The sequence below is a fragment of the Eleginops maclovinus genome, chromosome 14, assembly GCF_036324505.1.
Source record: "Eleginops maclovinus isolate JMC-PN-2008 ecotype Puerto Natales chromosome 14, JC_Emac_rtc_rv5, whole genome shotgun sequence".
NCBI lineage: Eukaryota > Metazoa > Chordata > Actinopteri > Perciformes > Eleginopidae > Eleginops > Eleginops maclovinus.
Window position 1 is genome coordinate 12,647,395 of NC_086362.1, and position 23,429 is coordinate 12,670,823.

A 23,429-nucleotide genomic window follows, 5' to 3' on the forward strand; every position below is an offset into this window, starting at 1 on the left:
GTTGTGGGGGTTTTATCATGCCAAGGGACGGTAAAGAAATGTGCTAATGCTTGTGTGTATTTTTGGCAACATTATCTAAACAAACAGCAGGCTAACATGTGCTGCAACAGCGGTGAAACAAAGTCTCCATCAATGACTCATCGCGCCATAGGCCCATCGCTAGCATTCCCTCATTGTGTGGTTGCTAACATTTAAAGTAATTTAGTGGTAGCTCCAGCTCTTTATGCTTGGTAGTAAATTAGCTGTATGATGTGATTTTACAAGGCAATTAAAGTGCCATAACGCTTAAACACCAAGACAAAGAATTGAAACCGCTCATTTACACGGTCTTTCATACAGGACTGTGCAAATAGGCCTGTAAATGTCCCTCACAGACACAGTTGTCTTGACTTTGAGGATGATGAAAGGCAGAAGACAATGACATCAGGCCAGTCTAGTTCCCAAAGCGTTTCATCTCACTTTGTAGACTGGGTTTGTCTTTTTCTTTGGTGTCTCACTGCTAAACTTCATAGAGTTTCAGAAAATGTTCTGTTCAGTGCCTTGCCCACTTACCCAGCGATGGTCACTTGCCTCTGCATTCACTCTGCTGTCTGACAGTTCTTTTCACTAGTTGTTATAACTAACACACTTTTCCCGCCAAAATAAGTGCTCATTCAAGTTTTTTAAACACAAAAATACCGGCAAAAATTCGCCGGTTGACTTCTTTCCCATTGTCAGAAGAAAGTATGCGTTAGCAGTGGTGTAAAGTAACTTAGTAGATTAACTCAAGTACTGTACTTTTTACAATTTTGAGGGACTTGTTCTTTACTATAGGCTGGGTGACTGTAGCTAGGAGGGAGTGCGTTCATCTCTCAACCAGAAGGTTGCTGGTTCGATCCCAGCCCATGCAGTCAATATGTCGATGTGTTATTGGGCAAGATACAGAACACTGAGTTGCCCCCGATGGCCAACGGTGTGTGAGTGTGTATGAATGTTAGTTCCAAGAGCAATTGCCACTGCTTTGTATGAATGAGGTGTGAAAGGGTGAATGACTTGTATTATGTAAAGCGCTTTGAGGGGTCCTAAAGAGTGGATAAGGCGCTTTAGTACAGTCCATTTACCATTACTTGAGTTAGACGTTTGTTGTGTACGTTTAATCCACTATTAATGCACCAATTTATAATTTATTACCTTTAGTTACTACTTGAACAGAGTCTTACAGTGAAAATGCTACGGCGGCAACCTCATTTTCACAGCTGCTCCTTATATATTCTCTTTCCAACTCTCAAACCAGAGTTAGTGATTGTTGAAACTGAGGGGAAAGACCAACAAAGACCGTTTCGATTACATTTTTTATTTGTAACTCTTTCATTAGAGTCTGTTTCGATGATCAGGAATGTACAATTCAGTTGTCTGACTAAAGTCTGGAGGTTTCGGAGAGTATATTAGTTGCATGTATTTTACTTTAAGAAGAAGAGGAAGATGAAACTAGGGGGAAATTCACACATTTTACAGAACACAGGTAGAATACACAGGCACATGTATCTGGAGAGGTGCCAGAGCGAAGAGGCTGCCAGGCAGCAGTTAGGGGTTCGATGCCTTTCACAAGTGCAACTCGGCAGTGCCCAGGAGTTGAACTGGCACCTCTCCAGCTACCACTCCACACTCCCTATTTCTTTTGGTCCGATCAGGACTTGAACCAAGTTCCTTGTCCTAGACCAAGTTCCTACTAGACTGAGTCACTGCCGAAATGTTTTTTTCTTTTGTATCAGCCTTTATACTCACTTTAATGCACTTCACGTAGAATTGTGAGAGAAAAATGTGTGTCGCCACAGACTTGTCTCGGGAAAGAATGCCAATTGAAACCTTTACCACTAAAGACACAATCCAGATGTTAAAAGGTGTCAGTGGTTTTTTTGTCTATTGCCAGAGGGCTCTATTTAATGACATTTTAATTTGTTGTTGCTTAGTTTGACATGTCTCCTTCCCTAACTTTGATTGTGTTTATTTATTGAAGACTCAAAACCCTCACATATCCAACAAACTTTATCCAACCCAGTGTCACCAAATCCTATTGGCGGATTCTCCACCTCAACATTTCAGTCATTGCCATTTTGTTCTTTATGAAGCAAGGCAGAAATGAAGGGTGTTGGGTTCAGAGTGGTTGTGTAATACAATTCTAAAACCTCCCTTATCTTAACCATGCCATACACAGATGCAGAAAAAAAGTATTGAGACGAACATCTCATAAGATCGAAAAATAAAACCCAAAGCTGTTTGTAACATCACAACAGAAGGACAACATGTGGGTGACCCATCCCTTTCTCCCCTTATTAGCCATGCTTTAACACATTCTGGTTATGTTATTGTCCTTGTTCACTGATGAAAATCAAAATTGAAACCATAGTGGGTGCATTTAAGTTGCGTCGGTTCCAAAACGTTCTTCTTGGCTTTTTTTCGTAACCTCAATGAGAAAAAGTGACTTCAAATATTTTTTAAGGTCTGCCAGATGCTTCCTTCCAGATCGATTTGGAAAAAGTGTGTAAATTCTCATTCCCTGTCCTGACTACCAGATGCCTGGTGAGTAATGGGATAAGGAATGCTAAAAGTCACAACCAAATTTGGTGCTTTGGTGTGTCATTCCCCAAAAAGAGTCAAAAGAGTGACTGTATTTAATGAAAGCTTAAGGTAAAGCTCTGCTAATAACATTAAAGATTAAGATGGTAAAAATGTCAGCATGAATGTGTGCTGAGTAAATGCTCTTTCTACAAACCCCTTAATATGCAATGAAAAAAAAGCAGTGATACAACAACTTTAACAAGTGTGTTGTTTTCTAATGTTGCACAGCAGTAACAACAGTGTGTGTACTTTACTTACAGTACTTTCAGAGTACTTTTAGTCAGTGATGAGTGGTGGATTGTAACATTTACTCAAGTAGCGTACTTTTAGCGTATTATTTTGGCAACATTTGACTTTATTTACGTACTTGCATTAAGAATATTAAGTATTTGAAGTATTTCCTTTTTATGCTACTTTATACTTCCACTCTACAACATTAATGAACCACTTTTTTATGACTTTTTATGTAGTTGTATAAAACACTATATTAGATCATAAGATGCAGTACTTATCAATCAAGTATTTTACGAAGTCTCTAAAATTGGCTCCACATTGACAAACTAGAGGATTAAAATGCTTGTACAAGTGGTAATAGTATTCCTGAATACTATTACTTGTGATACTGTAAGTATATTTGGCTGATAATACTCCTGTACTTTATTTTACTGGAATGGGCCATTGTGCAGAATGAGTACTTTTTCCACCTCTGCTAGTGCTATAAATACATTACAGATTGCACAGAAAATCAGGCACGATAATTTATATGTGGGATATGCTTTGTGTTTTATACTGTGATTTAGTATCATTTTAAGTAGTAGCAGCCCTTTTATAAGTAAAAAGGTAAAGTAAAGCAACCTAATTGTCCAATTGTAATAATGAATTATCCAAAAGTCTTTCCAAGTCCAAAAGACTATCAAATTTAAATATGTTCATACTTTTGAATGTGTATCAAATGTGTAGAATATGCATGTTTTATTAGTTGACATTGGTTTGGAAAAGCAAATTCCAGAATCATGAAGACAAGTTGCTTTCCTTTGTTAATAATAATGAACACTGCAGGGAAACAAGGTTCATTTTCAGCGTTATCATTAGATTTATCGTTTTTTTGGTGTGTTGTCATTTGCCAGTAATTAAAACACATTTTTCTCTCCTATGTGTATAATGAACAAACACTAGAATCTCACAGGTTTTGAAGTAGTCATCCCAAGAGCTTGGGTTGTTTCAAGATAAGGTTGTGTGTGTGTGTGTGTGTGTGTGTGTGTGTGTGTGTGTGTGTGAATGATACAGGGAAAACAGCTAAGTGAATTTCCTTGTGCTCTGTCATGGTTTGGTCGAAAACAGACACACAGACAGAGAAAGGGAGTAAGAGGGGAGAGAGGACGTGAAAAGGAAGCCCGTCCAGACAGTGTCAGATGACATCATCCTCTCTAATAACTTCTGTGTGTGTGTTTGTGCGTAGGTGGGGGGCGAGGCTTCGGGCCATGCAGCTCCACACTATAAAAACTCAGAAACTCATTCAGACAGTCACACTCAAGCAGCAGCAGCAGACTGAAGCTGAAACAACTATAAACTTGCTGAACTAAATCTGAAACATCTCAACCATAAGGTAAGAATTATAACTTAACCAATTTTCAGAACTTTTGGGAAATCTAATATAAAAGCACTGGCAAATATAGTTTTTATTTTAGGGTGCAATAAGGGGAATTTTGGGAATAGAATCAATTAAAATGTTTAATTTGATGTGACTTTCAAGGGATAACATGGTGGTCTGAGCTGCAGATGAGAGATTATTTATTTTTAATATAAGACTGAAAAAACTGAAACGTTGACTTTAATTAAATGTATGTGTCAACAGATTACATATAACTCTATCAGGTTAGTTTAAAGCTAGTTTAAAACACACACTTTTGGGTCAACTTAATAGTATTACTTTCAACCAACTTAATACAGTTATGTAACATTTGCAAGCAATTTCTTTTAGTTTTTCAGTGTACAGCATTAAAAGAATGTACCAATAAGAAAAGAGGTAGCATCCTTAAAGGCATCATACACTGAAACGTTAACTTCAGTTAAATGTGTTATGTCCACTGATTTCACATAACTGTATTAGCTTAGTCGAAAGCAATAATATTAAGTTGAAATAAAGAAAATATTAGGCTCAACTTAATATTATTACTTTCAACAAACCCAATACAGTTATGTTATAATATCTGTCGATTCAGATCTTTAAAGTCAATGTTTAATTTTTTATTAGTGCAGAAAATGTTTTTGAAAACTCTTATTTCTACTAATGTGGTTGAGTTATTGTCATTTTTTACCCCCTTAAAACAGTTTTTCAATTAGTTTTACACCACATGAAATACTTGTTGTGGAAAGTAACTAATTCTGACTCACTACAGTAACTCTAATCAAGGCAGGAAGTAGTAAATCAAGTGTTGTGCCGTTCTCTGAGCTGCATGTGAAGGCTTATGCAAACAGAGGCCGAGGTCAGCACCGACCTGTGAGCCTGCAGCGTTCTGTGATGCTGCTGCTACATGAAGTCAAGCTCCTCTTCAAACACAGTGCACTCTATTGATGTCTGCAGTGGAAAACCATAGTTACCGGAACAAACACACACACACACACACACACACACACACACACACACACACACACACACACACACACACACACACACACACACACACACACACACACACACACACACACACACACACACACACACACACACACACACACACACACACAGGCAGATTTTCCAGCTGAAACACAGACGTGAATGTGTACACATTCAGCATGAGTCATACTCGTCTGAATATCTGGGAAGATGGAGTTTGAATGTGAGCTCCATTGGTATAAAGCACAGGAGGATTTATTGTAGGCTGGATGTGATCACATATTTATCTTGTTTTGTATTGCAAAAACACACATAATATCATGGGAGTCTGACATTTGGATCATTTTATTTGACCAGTTTCCTGGAAGCTAAAGAATTTCTTTGGAATCTTGCCTTGGTCACAAAATTTGATTCAAAACATTTGCAAGCAGTTTAAAGTGTATTAGTGTTGAGCAATTCAAAGTACTTAGTGTTTCTTCTTAATAGGAAACAGAAATAATGCAATTATAAAACACATGTGGGGAGCATTGTTTCACAAGTCTCTTTATCCCTGAAGAACATTTAACATATTTCTACTCCTTTGGGATTAAGTGCTATGGATGTCAGTCACAGTGTGTACTAGATGCCATAATTGTGCCTGAGTCTGAACTGAAACCAACCTCAATCAAACTTACACCTACTCTCCTCTTTCTTTCCTTCCCAGGATGCTTTGCGTGTACATTACCCTGTTGCTGGCTCTGAGCAGAGTGGGACTGGGCTCTCTCCCGGAAAGACAGACGGACTTCGGCCTGAAGATTTTCTCCCAGCTGGCCCGGGACTCTGTAGACCAGAACGTGGCCCTCTCTCCGTACGGCGTGGCCTCAGTCCTCGCCATGGCTCAGCTCGGTGCCGCTGGAACCACCCGGAAGGCCCTGACTGCTGCGATGGGCTTTTCTCTGCAAGGTGGGGGACACATACAATAAAGGAGAGAGGAGTTGAGAATTTTGTTAGGAAATGGTGCAAAAACAAACAACAACAGTGTGCAGAAAAAATAAAAATAACATATACATGCACTGGCTTCCCTTGAATAAGGGGTCATCGGATAGAAGTGTGATGGAGTTAATAGATCTGTTTCTGCTGTAAACTCTAGCTTGGGAGGAGGGAAATATTGTGGTGTATTATTGTTGTTTTTTCTTGGTGTCAAACCAACCCTGATCTCTTCTGTCCTGCAGAGCGAGGCATGCCCCGCCAGCAGCGCCTCCTGCAGCGGGACCTGTCCAGTGAGGAGGGTGTGGACACAGTCAGCGGGGTCATGGTGGAGAGGAAGATGAGTCTGGAGAAGAGATACCGCCACGCCCTCACCAAGGCTTTCCAGACCCAACCTAACCAGGTGGACTTCACCAAGCCAGAGCAGGCTGTCAACGTTATCAACGCATGGGTCTCAGACCACACAGCAGGTACCTGCCGCAGAGACTTTTATTTCAAGTGCTTACATCTTCTGAATCCTTCGTGACTCATTTGTTGACCTTTCTTCTGCAGGTGAGATCCCCAATTTCCTGGCGCCTGGCTCTCTGAGTGATGCGACCCGTCTGGTCCTCCTGAATGCCCTCCACTTCCAGGGTCTGTGGAAAGTCCCCTTTGACCCCAAACTGACCCAGGAGAGGATGTTCCACTGTGCCAACGGCAGCAGCGTGCCCGTCCACATGATGAAACTCACCAACCGCTTGAACTATGGTATGTTCAACAGCCTGTTCCAGTCCTAGAAAAGTATTAGCAAAATCTACTTGAAGTACCAAAAGTAAAAGTAGCCAGGGCCTTGCAGGGTAGCTTGTGGATTTACTCCAGGTGAACTAAAGTCTGATTTAAGTATTGATTATATTTCACATCATTAATCCAGATCTGTAAAGAAACTAAAGGTATTAATTAAATGTAGTGGAGTAAAAGTATATGATTTACTTCTGAATTGTAGTAGAGTAGAAGTACAAAGTAGCAAAACATTTTACAAAAAACCCCTCTCTTCTGAATCAACAGGCGAGTTTGTGACAGCTGATGGCGTTGACTATGATGTCATTGAGGTCCCATATGATGGTGACTCAATGAGCATGCTCCTGGTCTCGCCCTTTGAGCCTGAAGTTCCTCTGAGCGCGCTCAGTGCAGATCTGAGCAGCCAGAGGATGAAGCAGTGGAGAACAGAGTTGAGGAATGTCAAGAGACAGCTCGCCATGCCCAGGTAAGGGAGAACGGCTATGAGAGTATGTGTAGTTAAGAGGAAATCATTGAAAATATACTTTCTTAGTGTAGTTTTCTTGGTTGTTTTTGTCATATGAATTGTTTTGCGGATACCAGCCTTAATAAACTAGAGTTAAATGGTTATACCTGTGTGTGTTTTCGCAGGTTTACTCTGAACTCTGAGGTGGATTTGAAGTCTTGTCTGATCAACATGGGTCTGGGAGACATGTTCAACCTGGCTACTGCTGACTTCTCACGCATCACCAGTAAGTTAACCTCCTACGTTATCATGCAAGCATTGATCATTTGAATTGCCAGAATGAGTGGAAAGCCTTCTGATGAACAAGGTATCTAATCTGTGTGTGTTTCTGCCCTCCAGCTGATGAGAGGCTGTGTGTGTCGAAGGTTCTGCAGAGAGTGAAGATTGAAGTGAATGAGCACGGAACCAAGGGAGCAGCAGCAACAGGTAGGTCCAATACTGAAACACACACCAACACACAACAGTTTCTAACAAGGGAATTGCTGAGTCAAATGCTAAATGAAGGATGCAACTACATAAAAACAAAGCTGTAGTCAAAGCCAGCATATCCTGATAAAGTATTTTTGGATTTTTTTAACCACAATATAATATACAGAAGAATACACACAACAACATCACATTAGTGACATGCTAGCACTGAGTCATGTGCTATGTCACGGTTTGGTTAGCTTGTATCGATACTTAAGGAGAGAAAGCATTTTTGTATTGGCTTACAAAGCTGAAAATTTAAAATTGACTTAAGAATATACAACCAAACATGACATCATCATACGGCAGTGATAATAATCGTATTTATGCCCCTGTCTTATTAAGGGCCCTGTGTCAGACAGCATTTTAAAAAACATTGTGTGTTTTAATCAATGACATAATAGACAAAAGACAACATTTTATCCTGGAGTATTTAGGGCTCTGGGCAAAAACGTCCAGATTCTGACCTGGTTTTCGTTTCTCCCCTCCTTTAGCTGCTGTGATGTTTTCCCGTATGGCAGTGGAGGAGATCACTCTGGACAGACCCTTCCTCTTCCTCATCCAGCACAAACAAACAGGTAAGACTCTTTTTTTTACGTTTTATTTTGAAATCCAATTTTAGAAGTATTTATCTGGGCTGTAGCGTGTGGGGTTGTGTGTCTAATGTTGGACATCCTGTGTTCAGGTGCTGTTCTGTTCATGGGCCAGTTCAACCAGCCTTAACAACATGAGCCCACTCTGAAGACCCGCCTTCGTTCCATTGCGTCTGACTACTGCTGCTCACACTCCACATGATGACCATACACACACCACACCTACTTTACACAGTTTATATGACTTATTACGACTCAAAAGACTTATTCACTGACACCTTTATTCATAAGGTACTTAATAAAAGAAGACTGGGGCAAAAGGATACACACATTTAGTACGACAGATATTGGAAACATTATTGACCGGGAGTTTATATGTGTTGTTATTTATTTCTCTTAATGTTTACCCAAGAGAAATAAGTATGAAGGAACGTAACTAATTCAGTATTTTACTGTTGTCTGACACAACAGGCACCAATGCACTGCAAAAGTACTAAAACAAGATGTATGTTCAATCTATTTTTACAATGTTATTTCTAATATCTATTTTTGTTATTTCATTGTTGTTGCCAAGTTACATTTGTATTGTGCTGTATTTATATTTATTAAAATACTATGTTTTTACAAATATGCAGTCTGTGATTACTCTAGTGATAGCATCTGTGGAAGGTAAACACTGACCTCTAGTGTTTGAACAGCCAGAAGTCATGACTCCCATATTTTAAATGGGTCATGAAAAACGTACTTTTTTCAGTGCTCTTGTACATTTATCTGGAGAGCATACCAACCCACAAACTGTCAAATAAAACCACCTAATCAGTTTGTGTGGGTTTAAAAATCGGTAATGCCATTCCTGTATCAAATGCATGACCATTATAATAGAACTATCTTAGCAATGGTGGGCCTTACATTACTGTACTTGGGCAGAGACGGGCACTAAAATGGAGCTATTCAGATGCAGCTATATTCAAACAAAAAGTCTAAGAATTATATATATTATCTTCTTTTTCTTTACATTAAAGAATGTAAACATGTCCTACTAAAAGCCTCGAACACAAGTATGAAGCCTTAAATTCGCAGAATATGTCCCTTTAAATAATCAATATGTACTGTAGATCTATCCTTGATTAACACATTGGCCTGATTGGCTATTATGTAATGCTATAATTACAATTTATACATGTTTGCACAACTTGTAGTTTTAAAATAAAACAATAAGAAATAAAAATAATAATATGACAATTTTAAATATATATATATATATATATATATATATCTACAGAAGTGGACTCAGATTTTGTATTTAAGTAAAATTAGCAATACTAAAATGTAAAGATTCTCAAGTTACAAGTAAAAGTTTTGCATTGAAAATCTTACTTAGGTAAAGTACAAAAGTATCGAATATACTAAGTACCAAAAGTAAATGTACTCATTATGCATAATGGCTCATTTCATAATCACACATGAAATGACTTGATTATGATCATTTATGCAGTAATGTGTCAAAGGTATTTTTTTATCTACTTCATATACTGCTGCTGGATATATTAACCTATATTTATATGAAATGTTTATTATATATATATATATATATATATATATATATATATATATTGTATTAGCTTAAAAACCTGAATTTGTAAACTAACTAAAGCTGTCAGACAGATTTAGTGTAGTAAAAAGTACAACATTGGCTTCTCTAATGTACTGGAATAGAAGTATAAAGTTTCATCACATACAAATATTCCGGTAAAGTACAAGTACCTCAAAACAGTACTTGGAGAGGAAATATACTTAGTTACATCCCATCACTGCATATATTTTTGAGTAATGACGAGATGGGTTTTACCTGAGAGGCAAAATTCAGGGCTGAAAAAGCATTTACCCGCGCATGCTCAGTAAAGGCGGAAATGTTCAGTGTAGCGGTGAATGGGTACAGCTCAATTTACCTCGGACTGTATCTCACACTGACATGCACTGTCAACGTTAGCTGCGGTGTTTACGTTCACGCGGACCAGGCAGTGTAGAAATAGTAGTCGTGTGTTCCGTCACTGTAGTTTAAAAAGGTAGGAGAAGTGGTAAGTGACTGCTTCTCTTCCGTTTAAAAGGGGGCAGGAGCTACGTGCTAAGCTAAAGCTAGCAAGGTGTATGATTACAGGAAGTGTCCACCTGCGCTACCTTCACCTGGCTCTGTCAGCATAGCCTGCGAGCTAACAGGCCGTATATCAGCATAAGGTGGGAAATGATCTTGTATTTCTAACATACTGTGGCACTTTACTCAGCGCATGGCCCTTGCAATGTTAGCTGTAACATTTTGACATATAGTGATGTTGAATGCGCATTAAATATGATTTGGTCTGTATAATTGGCGAGTTTCCTAGTCGCAGGTAACGAGATTAGGCCCAGGTGTTAGTCGGTGTCATGGAGGTGACAGTTAGATGACTGTCAAACAGCTGTCTGTCTCTAACCAGTTAAATACACAGTAATGATATAACAGTACATGACAATACATTGTAGCTATTTATTTGTTAAGTAAATTGTCGTATGAACTATTGAATAACTGTTAAATGTATTAGTACACTATATTTACCCAAAATATGTGTCCAAACTGGTGTATGTAAATGGCCACTAATACGCTTTGGTTGAATGAAAACCGTTGCTGACAAATACACTCAGATGTTGGTAACAACAAGATATATTATGATTATTGTTTGACGTAAACCTGTATGTGTGTCGTTTAGCTCAGCTATTCATGTTTTCTTTACAGCAAAGACATATCACACTGTGACACGACCAGTGTGTTGCAACATTTAAGCTGGGTTCTGTTGTCTTGCTGTTCAAAAACACACATTTTGAGACCAGTACTGCATCATGCATTGTTGAAAGCAGCAATCTTGAAATGTCTGATTGTTCCGTAATTGTAGAATATTCAAACATTGTTGGATCAGACTAAGCAGTCATTATTGTGAGTGTTCAACCGTGAAGCTGTAAACACTATGTAGTATAAACACTAAAGTGTCCTTTGCACTAAACACATACGCATGTTGAAGTAGCTCTTAAGACAATATTTAGATATAATACATCAATACATCTGCGCCTATTAAACAAACAGTAACCACACCTCCCACATTGTCTCTTTGTCATATAGACCCGAAAGAGGTGTACAGGCGCATTTAAAGGTGCCATAGAATGGAAACTGCATATACCTTGGCAGGATTGAATAAGGAGAGTTCGATACATTGAACTGACATACCGTGAACCTCAAACACCACTGTTTCCTCCTTCACGTGCAAATCATGAATATGCATATCACAGCGGTAAGACAGGTGAATTACAACAATCCCTGTGTGTTACGTCACACACGGAAGTCCAGCCCCAACATTTGCATACACCAGCTGCTGGAAACACTAACACGTACCACTCCATAACGTTGCTCTCCAATCTCCGACCAACTGGCTGTTCTTTAAATCCATCGGTTTCCTCCTCCAATAAAGGCTCAAACATGTCAGGTTGGATGCCATTAGCCTCCATGGTTCATCTCTCACAGTTTTGTGAACTTCACTTACTTCTGTGGGCTCTGAGGCAGCCATGGATTTCACCTTGTAAACCAGCCAATCAGAGCAGAGCTCGTCATAACTATTTAAATGAGCCCCAAATAAGGCAATTCAGCTTGTTTCATTCTAGGACCAAATCATAGGGTTTAAATGGGCCTATAAAACCACATCTTGACATTTTTTGGATCAACCAAAGTAATAAACCTTCTTTGTAGACATCAGAGAACAATTTAAAATACCAGATAGATGCTTTCTGTGGCACCTTTAAGTAAAGGTAACTAGTAGGTGAAGCGGTGGAGTTTTATTGAAGCAGTAATAATCCCAGATTCCCTGCCTCAGTATGTCTTGACACAACATCTCCATATCCCCAGTTAATAACGTTTTAATGTTGCCTTATATTCAGCAGACATTGAGCAGCAGTATCATCCAAATGCAAGCCTGTTAACTGGCCAAATGTAGGTCGAGAATTTGCTCTTCTTTCTTTGGTTCTAATTTTATCTCCCTTTACTCCTTAGAGAAATATCTGGCTCTTAAGATGCTAAATATACTGCTATGCCAGCCGTGTGTGTCTGTTGTTTGGTGATGAGCGGGTTTTGTAAAGTGAGTGAGCTTCTTTGCAAGAATGTGCCGAGGGGTTGATATGGGAGCGCAAACTAAACCACGGGCTCTGACATTAAAACAGTGAGCCTATCTTGTGTTTTTGATGTCCGCCTACTTTAAACTTAGTCCTGTGCAGCTGCAGACTCTAAACTCCCAGCAAGGGAAGTATTATAAAATGATGAATTAAGGGCCAGGCAGAACATTTGTCAAAAGTGTCAATTATCAAGACATTATAAAAAACTGTGTAACTGTTTTAAAAATGAGTTTGGTATGATATTCTTTTGATTGTGAAATGGTTTTATGAGATGTGACATTCACTAAAAACAAATGTAATGATGAACATTTAAAATACACTGAATAATTTACTCAAAACTTTCTTTAATGGGTGGAGAAACTGAGTAAAAAGTGTTGCTTGAATTGATTCAAAACAGCTGTTTAATTAGGATATGTTTAATTGCTATCATTATACATGAGAGTTTAAATGTGCAGTTTTATTTTACTCATATTTAAAAAAATGTCTTGCACTGCCTTTTCTTGTCTGCTGGAAGGCTGTCAGTGTGAAGCATGTTTGAACTGTTCTGAGTATATAACTATGTTAGTGTTAAAAAGAGGAAGTTGGCAGCAGATGTGTGAGTGTGAAATCGACTTGTTAACTGCATTTAGCACTGTCGTGTGATGAAACATTTAAAAAATGAAGCTTTTTCCTCAATTTGTCAGAAATGTTATTTATTGGCAGATACATCGACCTGGAACATACTGTATATCAACCCCCTGTACTGAATGCTTCTCCTGCCTCTGTTCCTTCCTTTCTCCTTCTCCTCATGTTTTCCCTCTGTGTTTGTGTAGATGCGTTTCATGCTGCTGTTCAGCCGGCAGGGGAAGCTGCGGCTGCAGAAGTGGTACACAGCCACAGCGGAACGCGACAAGAAGAAGATGGTCAGGGAGCTCATGCAGATAGTGCTCGCCCGCAAACCAAAAATGTGCAGCTTTCTAGAATGGAGGGACCTCAAGATTGTCTATAAAAGGTACAAATCAAAAACGTTTCTCTAGTTTCTGCCCAGCAACTGGAAGTGTGTTCCATAAAAATAATGTCATTGATTTCTTTAGTGAGTTTCTCTATTTTATATGGTTCTCCTTTTACTAAAAATTCACTTAGTTTTATTCATTTTTGACATGTAATCCTGCATTTAAAATCTAAGTGAAAGTAAATATGTAAAGGCATTAACATATACTTTACATACATAAAGTAAAAGGAATTACTGTGCGTAATAGCCCAGTTAAGAATTGCATTTACCAAATGACTGGACAGTAACTGTTGGTGCGTTCATGTGTTTATGACAGCTGGTAAAGATGGAGCTAATTTGAATGACTTTATTAACTGATGCTGGAAATATTAACCTTTAACAGTATACCAAAGTTGATATAGTAGTTTAGTTATATTTGTATTGGATAGTATTATAATCTGTAACTAAAGCTGTCAGATAAATGTGATAACTTTATTAGCTTTCTAAAATGTAGTGTAATAGATGCAGAGTAGCATCTGTGAGTAGCATCAAATGAAAATGCTCACATAAAGTAAAAATCCAACTTAAGTACAGAACTTGAGTAATCCTTCCACCAAAGACAAAACCAAAGAGTTTGATTTTAATGTTTGGCCAACTTGATTAATGTTAATTGTGAGAAGGAAAAGCATACCATTGTTAATTTAACATAACCTTTATCAGCTTTGACTCACAGCTTTAGGCTTAGCATATAATGATTAAAATGGACAAACGATATGTATTCATTATCGAATGATTTTATTTCCTATAAGCAAGAGAACCAAAAATAAAGAATATCAGAATTTATAATAAGTGATTACAAGTTTCATTAAAAAGATAAGAAACAAATATTTAGTTGGTAATAAACAATTTATCAGTAATTTAACCAGCCAGCCAAAAGAGCAGAGATTCTTTTAATGGATAGCCTGTTATCAGCTAGGACACACACACACACACACACACACACACACACACACACACACACACACACACACACACACACACACACACACAATAACGAGTATGCATTCAGTTTATTGTTGCATTACGGTGTTCCATGTAATAAAGGATAATAAAACACTGAACATGTATTTGTACTGTACAAGAACATGCATTAAAATAGAATTAAGCACCCAGTGACAGCAGGAAGAGAGGATGATACTGTATGGTGATGATAGTGTATTGATTTGCATTTCATTACTGGGCTGCAGCTCATTATTTTCATCATTGTCCCAGGGGCATGTGAATGCACCATTGGCTTTGGAGGAGCCCCATTGTACGTTGTTGTTATACAAGCTGAATTTTAACCTCAGGCGAATGTTAGTTTCTTTAATTGGAAATCAGTGATGATTTGATTCCACTGTCTCAGTAAAAAGTCTTGGTGTGACTTAAAGAAAGCAGCAAGTTTCACTGCGTCTACTTTTTACTTTAGCTCCCCTCCCACAGACCAATAAAAGTTCTCTTCTGTTTCTATGTGGGCTGAGCAGCATTAGATTTGAGGTGGGTGGAAAGGGTGAGACCCAGCTTTCCTCTCTCACAGCTCTTTCTGCGCACACACACTGAGATCAGTGTGTGTCAGGGCTCATTACTGTGCGAGCAGAATGCAGAGGTGGACTAACAAACGAAGAAGCCTGTGTGTGCGTGGGCGGGTGGGCGGGAGATGAGAGGAGCACACAGGGATTTCCTGCAGTGGAGTTGAAATGAGGGAACACTCACAATACAAGCTCTGCTGTATCAGAAACCCCCTGTTAACCCTTTCTTTGCAAGCCTGGTATTTAGAATAAATATGTCAATCTGGCCTCAACTGTTTACTGTGTAGTAATTACAAACATCAATCATGATAAATGTTTATTAGTCGGTTTTGAAATTCACTTTTACACTCTGTGTGTTGAACGGTGAACTGGCACATCTCAACCTACCATTTTTGTTTTGGTCCGATCGGGACATGAACTGTCAACCTTTCAGTTCCCAAGACAAGTCCCTACAAATTGAGCTTTGTTTGTGTGTGATCAGATCGGCCCTTTGCCTAGTTATTTGGTATGAGTTGAATAGAGCTTCAACAAACACTAAAACAATAACATTTAATTAATCGCCAACTATTCCGATTTTTTTAATTAATTTTTTTCAAACTAAATGCCAGAAATTCCATTGTTTCATGTTTTTCAAATGTGACAATAAGCTCTTTCTTTTTAGGGAAAGAAATGCCATTAGGTCCGTCAGTTGGATTAAACAAGCCTTTAGGGTGTCAAGATGTTCTATAGTCGAGAACTGCATCTGCACATGAATAATCATTTGATCGCTCCCAAGCTGGGGCTGTTTGTTTGTTGTGTGAGAGCACACCAGGCACAGGATTTAACGACCGTAGATGTGTGACTTCGGGAGGATTTCACATGATTTCCATAAGGTCTGCACAATTAATTGAAATATGTGTTAAAATACCATTTTGAATGAAGTGCTGCAGAGATATCCCACAAATGATAGATTTATTCATGTATCAATCCCTCTAATATTGGGAATCATATCGCAATTGGAATCAGTCAAAATATTTGCAACTAGCTTTTTTTTTCCTGACGCTTGCTGCCTGACTGTTTCTATGCATTTGTGTCTGTTCATGCAGGTACGCTAGCCTGTATTTCTGTTGTGCAATTGAAGAGCAGGACAATGAGCTGATCACACTGGAAGTCATCCACCGCTTCGTAGAGCTTCTGGATAAATACTTTGGCAGCGTAAGTCACATTCTGTTGGCTCTGTCTGAAGCTGATTCCACAGTGCTATGGTCACAGAAAGTGTACCTCCTAAAACAATGTAAATGTGTATTTCCTACATAGCATTGATGGCCGTTGTTTGTTTGTGCAGGTATGTGAGCTGGACATCATCTTTAACTTTGAGAAGGCATACTTCATTCTAGATGAGTTCCTGATGGGAGGAGAGATCCAGGATACCTCTAAGAAGAGCGTCCTCAAAGCTATCGAACAAGCAGACCTGCTGCAGGAGGTAATTCACAATCCACCGTCACCTCCTCCACCATGGAGGGTTGGTGTTTCAGTTCTGTTTTTTACCTGGAGCATCTCATTGAAATTCTTCTGCTGTTAGCCATAGCTGTCTTTATTCCAGGCTAGGCGTCCACAATATTATGCTGGAGGAAGCCCTGACAGCAAAAGGGTCAATATTTATAATATTTAGGAGAACAAATATAAACAAGATCATGAATCCGATCAGACGTTATGCTTTCATTGTACGGCTGTTTTCAGTTAAAGACACGACCAAGGGTTAATCCCCTGCCATAGGTAGTCAATAGCTAGCATTTAACTCGATTCTGTGTCATGTTTCTGAGTGATTCAGGGTTGCTGAAAAGTCATGTGATTTATAAAAAATAAAACAATTTTAAAAAAGTTGTTGCTGTGACCCAAGTCTCAGAACTGGCAGCTGCTTGAAAAGTGAATATGCATATTTGTTTATTTTAAAATAGTTGTTGAAGTGTTACTGAGTCCTCCCTTTCCCTCCACAGGAGGACGAGTCGCCCAGGAGTGTGTTGGAGGAGATGGGCTTGGCGTAGGACACACTGAGTTGTGAAAGACTGCAGATACAAAGGCTGAGGGCTGAATGAGAGGTGGGGGGGTGCACAATCTTGGATGGAACAGGCTTGGACTGATGGTGTTTGGTTCTCTGGTTCTGGGGGCCGACGTGCAGTGTTTGACTGGGGAAGAGACTCGGTTAGGAACGGAAGATCGTTGCGCTGACAGGCCTTTCAGCTCTGTGTGTGTGTGTGTGTGTGTGTGTGTGTGTGTCTGTCTGTGTCTGAGCGTGTGTGTGTCTGAGCGTGTGTGTGTCTGAGCGTGCGGTTGAGGACATGGGATTTAAACTTGTGGAGGGGGTTGTGTATGTTCAGATTTTAAAGGGCTGAGATTGAGTCCAGTTTAGTTTATCAGAGTTGAAATAAGAATCTGCAATCAATCCTGACGTTGAATCACAGCGAGGCAGCTCGAAGGAAACATAAGTAAACAGTCAGGTACTGAATGTGGTACAGGCCGGGATTGGCCAAAACACAATAAGTGAGCGTCACTTCAGTGATAAGTCTGATGGTGTTTTTATATATTTGTATTTTCAACTATTCATGAAAAGACAAAACAAAAAAAATGTGTTACTCCATCTCACAATACTTTCTGATTTATAGATGCTGTCTGGGACACTCGACTTAAAACCCTACTAAAGACATTCAATTTTAAGAAAGCTTACAGATATATAGTTTCATAAATTATAAAAATGATGGCTACTGCAGTTTTTAGCTGCCACTCAAACAGGAGATTTACTTAATTTATTTAATGCAGCCACGTGAAAAGAAACATATTTTACAGTACAGTAAAATATCCCAAACTCTTTATATACCCATTTTCATAAACAGTATATATAACGAAAAGTATGTCCTCTCTCAGTAACTTACATAATATTTATCAGGAGGAAATGGTGCCTTCATTGGGGACTATTTTCAGCAGCGGATTCATCCTCATTCTCAGCTCTAGTGTTCATTCAAAATGACCCCACTTCTGTTTTTAATAGTTTGGATACAACAATGCAGCTCTATGGTGCAAAGGGAGTAATATATATCTCTAGATGCTCACAAATGACTTGTTAGTAAGATATATTTATTGGTGATTTAGGTACGCACATCAGATTTGACTATCAAATAAATATGAAATTCCACCAGACCTTTTTAAAGTAAAATTCTGTGTTTATACAATCCTGTTTGTCATTTTTCCTATTGGTATGGAAATATAATAAGGAAATAACACACAAGGATGTCTGTCCCCCCACTGATCTATTTTTAGGACACAGGAGAGCCATTCTCACACCTCCAGTCATGACAGCAAAGATGGTTCAAACAGTTCTTCTCTTTCAGGCTGTGTGTAGTTCAGGTTTGTGTAAAGGGTCACAGAGTCCATCATTCCCACAAGCCACGTCATCATAGCCAAGAGGACTGCAGATGGCAGAGTTGGTAAGAAAACAGAAATGTTTTCTGTCTCCGCTCTGTAAATATCACAGTTATTTCAACTACTCTTAAAAATGTTCCAGTAGAAATGTTTCATGAAGGCAGGTTTGCAGCGTTTAGAATTCATTCCAATCATCTTACCCAACACAACAGGCCCGGGGTGACAAACTGCATTGTGGGTGGTTAATAATGAACCAAAGACATTTGAGATTTTCATCACAGCCTGAAATAAGTTGTTTATCAGCCATGCATACAGTATGTACTGTGAGTGGACTGAGGCACCAGACGAGATGGAAATGTCAAGTCTGTCTTATGCAATTTAACAAAGTGCAGTGGAGAATCACATCCCACTGAGATGAAGAGGAGAAGCTCAGCATTGAATTAGAATCATTGTTCTGCTGGTACTAAATGCTGGTCCCAAGGCATTGGAATAAATCACATTTTAGAGCAGTATATCAGTAAGTTCATGCTGTTACAATGTTTTATCGCTTTGAATGTGTTGTTGTTACTGATGTGATCAGTTTGAGGCTTTTTAAGATGAGTAACCGCTGCTAGACTCGTAGAAGTCAGAAAGAGAAAAAGAGCTGGATCTAATAAATGCTCTTTCTGTAACTTCTCATTTAATTTAAGCAAAGGGTATTTCTTAAACAATAGAGTGCCTGAAACCTGTTTTGAATTCTTGACTTAGTGGTGTCACAGTTCACCGTATACCTCAGGATTTAGGTCAGGGCCCTTTTCGATCCCCAGTTTAAAATAAAACATGTTGATTAATTAACTGTTAAAGAGGAAAGATGTTTATTTTTACAATTTCATCTTACCTTGACATGACTTACAGAGTAAAGATTGGCTCCATTGCAGACAAATGATTTAGTGTCATTGCACAAATGCAAAAATGTATTAAGTTTATGCTGACATGAAAACTTGATCCAAATAATGTAAGCTCTAATCCTAGACTATTACTAATATACCCAATTTATCTGAGATGAAAGAATGTCAATTAAAGATTCACTTTTTAATTAAGGATATAAAATCCATACGAGTTAGTAGAGAAAATAATCTGTTGCCGGCGATTTGAATATGCAAGACACAATATTATGATGCTTGATCTGAAACATGCAATAATAATACATTGTGTGTATTAAGCGCTTGATCAGGTGCTTAAAGACGGGTGAAAACACAAGATAAAAAGTCAAATTAAAATCAAAAAATAAGAGCACATTTATCACAATGGCACAGCATCAATCACACATTAAAAGCCAGTCTGAAAAGGTGTGTTTTGGTCAATGCAATCAGAGCTCTACTCCCCCAAATAACACAGAAGCAGTGTATGTGTGAACTGTTACACCACTCATTTTTAGTGAGTGTGCTGGTGTGATGCCTGACATGTTTAATCCATACCACGATCAGAGTTGATTCACGAGTGATTGATAGCTTTCCATTTTGACTCAAACTTTAGCTTTTTTTAAATGAGTGTATCTGAAATAAGTCTTTACTTAGTGACCATGCAGTAGGATTTCTCTTTCAATAGACCTGTTTGACGTCATTATTTATACTGTACGATGTAAAGTATCTGTGCTTTCAGAAAAAAAAAATTCCTATAAAATAGAGCCGGATGATAGGCTACCTTTTAGAAACGTGTGATGAATCATTAGATATTTTTGGAAAATAATTTATAAGCTGTATCACAATATTAAATCCTGATTTCAGTGGTTGCCGCTTGCTAACGTTTTGTTACATTTTTCAGTCCTATGTAATCCTACAGAGGGGAATACTCTTGTATTGCCTCAAAATATATGCATGTTTTCATTATACAGGGATTCATTTATATAACGTCCTCTCAGGAGTTCTGGACCTCTAATAGGAGAATTTGTTTTCTTAGTTTAGTGCTCTTTTGTGAACTCATTCAACCTGATGATCTGTTTATTTGTACAGAAAGAAGAAGTAAATATTGGACTGCAACGCATTGTTCTTTAAGGAGAATGATGTCCTCACATGATGTGTATACCTCCTTTAAACTAAGAAAGGGTGGAGGTCAGACTGCAGCACTGTTGTCTGTACACAGCAAGGACTAATCCTCTGTTTTCCTCTGCTGAACTCTGAATGTTAGTGTGTTTTTAAGAGTAAGGGCTCACTGTGTGATCTGATTGTTTTCTGTTGGCATGTAGTGGAACTAATGCATCAAAAGGGCACATGGAGAAGAGGTGTAACATACTGAGACATCTGCAGGACAGAGGTTGTTGCAAATGTACAGCATGGTAGCAGAATAACGGACTTATTTTAAAGGGGACATATAATAATACTTTTACATGGTTATTATGTATTTGGGTCTCTATAAGAACATGTTTACATGCTTTAATGTGAAACAGAAACGTTATTTTTCTCATACTCTTTGTCTGAATGTACTTGTATTCACCATCTGTCTTAAAACGCTCTGTCTCAGCGCCTGTCTCTTTAAGACCCCTTCCTGAAAGTCAGCTCTGATTGGCTTAGGAGAAAAGTTAAATCCCTTGTTTCCTCACCATCATTTCTCATAATATGCCACCTTTTAACTCTTGCCTTGTGATGTCTTTTAAGTATAAGAATTGAATTATGGCCCTAAAGTTTTTAGCATTAGCACTATTTGTTGTCCGACTACGTCTTACAGCCGGTTGCTAGCTCTACTGAATGTCCACACTGCGGCTGCTGTCATGGCTGCATCACACTGCCTGCCTCTAGTTTCTCTTCAGTGTCTTCTTAGTCATGATGCAATAACAGCTGGTAATGGTGAAGCACTCTGTACACAAGTAATGTTCAAACGTACCTCCTCATCTCCAAACGTGGCTACTTGTGGCATGAAGTGGCAGTGCTTTGTTAGCCTGGTTCTTTCCCTCCAATTTTTCAAAAGTGTGTCTCAATAATGTTTACCATCTCCATTGTGTGATATTCTACTTCGTTACCCAGTTGGAACTTTGTCTTTATCATATGCAATGACTAAAATCGATTTGGTGATTTTCTTGTTCATTAATGTGAAAGACAATTAAGGTTTTGATTTGAAATCTCTCTGTTAAAGTTTCTGGTTCCTTGGAGGGGGAGAGGAGACAGTGTGTGGTTTAAAGAGCTGTCAGCAGAAACTCACCAATCTGTAATGCAGGCAAAGGCTTAAGGGACTCAGTGTGTGAATGTAATTTTATAAACAAATAAACAATTTTAAGCTTAAGCAAATGTTGTCCCGGTGTTTTGTACCAATGCTCGGGTGTCTGTAAAATTAGCAGTATAGGACAGAGTTTGGAAGCGCAAGCGCAGGATATTTAAGATGTTCAGAAACTCCAGATCTTTCTAAATAATTCACAATATGTGTTTTAGAAACGAACAGACATTTAACTTCAATGTACAGATCCCCTCATTAGGGTTGCCATTTTTACACTAATTCCCAGGAAAAATAAAATGATCATGTATTTATTTAAGATGTGTACAATAACCTGTGTTACTAAAATGAATAGGTGTGTGTAATATGACTCGTGTCTGTCAGGTAGAGGAGGAGGACGTGGCTACAAACCTTTTTAAGGAGGACGTTCAGGTGAATGGATGTGTCAACAAAGCATGAGTGATGTTCATTGTGATTGTCATACTCTCTCACTCTAACTGTAGTTTTTACACAAATTCTGTTTTTCTTTTACAGCTTAGATATCTTAGGAAGTACGATACCTAGTCACAGTTCAAACCATCGCAAATGTATGTTTAAAAACATTTAAACTAAATGTTCACAGTTGTGATAATCTAATAGCATTAACTTTGATAGCCTACTTTATCACAGGAGCATAATAATACTTATGTGTGTTTACAGGGAGACAACCCAGGTAAATAGGATACAAATAAATAAATGAACACAATGAAACTGTCCCAGTCTAACAAGATGTTTTGTTTGAAATGTTGAATTGCCTAATCCTGTAAATGAGGTCTCGATGAATAAATACAGCATGTGGCGGTTTTCATATATTTCCACAACAGAAACCTGAACACAGGACTCATTTTTTACTTTATATTTGATCATTTAAGGTTTATACAGATGGAAGTCTCCATTTATTACTCCTACTGAAATGATTATTACTGTCAACAGCTGTTTAAAAATCTATTGTTTCAGGAATAAAATGTTAAATGAATAAGTTTATGAGAGAAATATGAATAAGCCCTTCTGTAATATCCTTCAAAACGTACTTATTATAATCAAGTTTTGTGTAAAGTTGTGAATACTTTCCACGACTGTTTGTAACCTCGCATTCCTGCTGTCTAATAAATGTAGCAGAGTTACAGTAAAACTTTGCATTTACTTTCTGGGTATGTAGCAAACATCATACTCTTGATTTCCACCTCTGCTCTCTCCACTCCCTCCTTAAATACAAAGTGTATCATCTTCTTTGTTCCCTGTCACTGAGGCTGTGTGTGATGAGTGGGTACACACCAACACTAACGCCAACATGCAGCAGTGTAGCTCCTGCCCCGTGAGGTGACTCATTGCATTGGACCCTGATTCAGAGTGCTGGCCAGCAGGGAGTGCTGCAGCTGCTTTGCTAATGTTAACCATATGATGTTATGGAATTATACCAGCACATGCCTATTATATCTTTCATTGTTGCTGCTTTTATGGGTGTTTGTTTATACCGGAGTCAAAATGGAAGCAAGAAGAGTAAAACAATGGAGACATATTGAAATGATGATTAAAGGGTGAGTGAAAATGATAGATAAAA

The 23,429-nt window shown here is 38.4% G+C and overlaps 2 protein-coding genes across 2 annotated transcripts; both read left to right on the forward strand.

The window, feature by feature from the left end:
* Window positions 1–4,059: 4,059 nt before the first annotated feature.
* Window positions 4,060–9,152, forward strand: serpine1 (serpin peptidase inhibitor, clade E (nexin, plasminogen activator inhibitor type 1), member 1). The gene is made up of 9 exons (XM_063900931.1): window positions 4,060–4,204; window positions 5,919–6,157; window positions 6,427–6,651; window positions 6,734–6,928; window positions 7,226–7,424; window positions 7,589–7,689; window positions 7,803–7,889; window positions 8,426–8,509; window positions 8,617–9,152. The coding sequence occupies exons 2-9, from the start codon at window positions 5,920–5,922 to the stop codon at window positions 8,652–8,654; spliced, it is 1,167 nt and encodes a 388-aa protein (XP_063757001.1). The 5' UTR covers window positions 4,060–4,204; window position 5,919; the 3' UTR covers window positions 8,655–9,152.
* A 1,289-nt stretch (window positions 9,153–10,441) lies between these two features.
* On the forward strand, window positions 10,442–21,906 carry ap1s1 (adaptor related protein complex 1 subunit sigma 1). Its single transcript, XM_063900481.1, has 5 exons — window positions 10,442–10,759; window positions 13,525–13,703; window positions 16,336–16,444; window positions 16,575–16,712; window positions 17,227–21,906. Exons 2-5 carry the CDS (start codon window positions 13,525–13,527, stop codon window positions 17,272–17,274), a joined length of 474 nt encoding a protein of 157 aa, XP_063756551.1. The 5' UTR covers window positions 10,442–10,759; the 3' UTR covers window positions 17,275–21,906.
* Window positions 21,907–23,429: the final 1,523 nt, after the last annotated feature.

Bases quoted from the DNA above. Each gene is read 5' to 3' on its own strand.
- ap1s1 (XM_063900481.1), top strand. From the start codon at position 13,525: ATGCGTTTCATGCTGCTGTTCAGCCGGCAGGGGAAGCTGCGGCTGCAG. The intron at 13,704-16,335 runs GTACAAATCAAA...CTGTTCATGCAG, and splicing joins CTCAAGATTGTCTATAAAAG to GTACGCTAGCCTGTATTTCT. The intron at 16,713-17,226 runs GTAATTCACAAT...TTCCCTCCACAG, and splicing joins AAGCAGACCTGCTGCAGGAG to GAGGACGAGTCGCCCAGGAG.
- serpine1 (XM_063900931.1), top strand. From the start codon at position 5,920: ATGCTTTGCGTGTACATTACCCTGTTGCTGGCTCTGAGCAGAGTGGGA. The intron at 7,690-7,802 runs GTAAGTTAACCT...TCTGCCCTCCAG, and splicing joins TGACTTCTCACGCATCACCA to CTGATGAGAGGCTGTGTGTG. The intron at 8,510-8,616 runs GTAAGACTCTTT...TCCTGTGTTCAG, and splicing joins CATCCAGCACAAACAAACAG to GTGCTGTTCTGTTCATGGGC.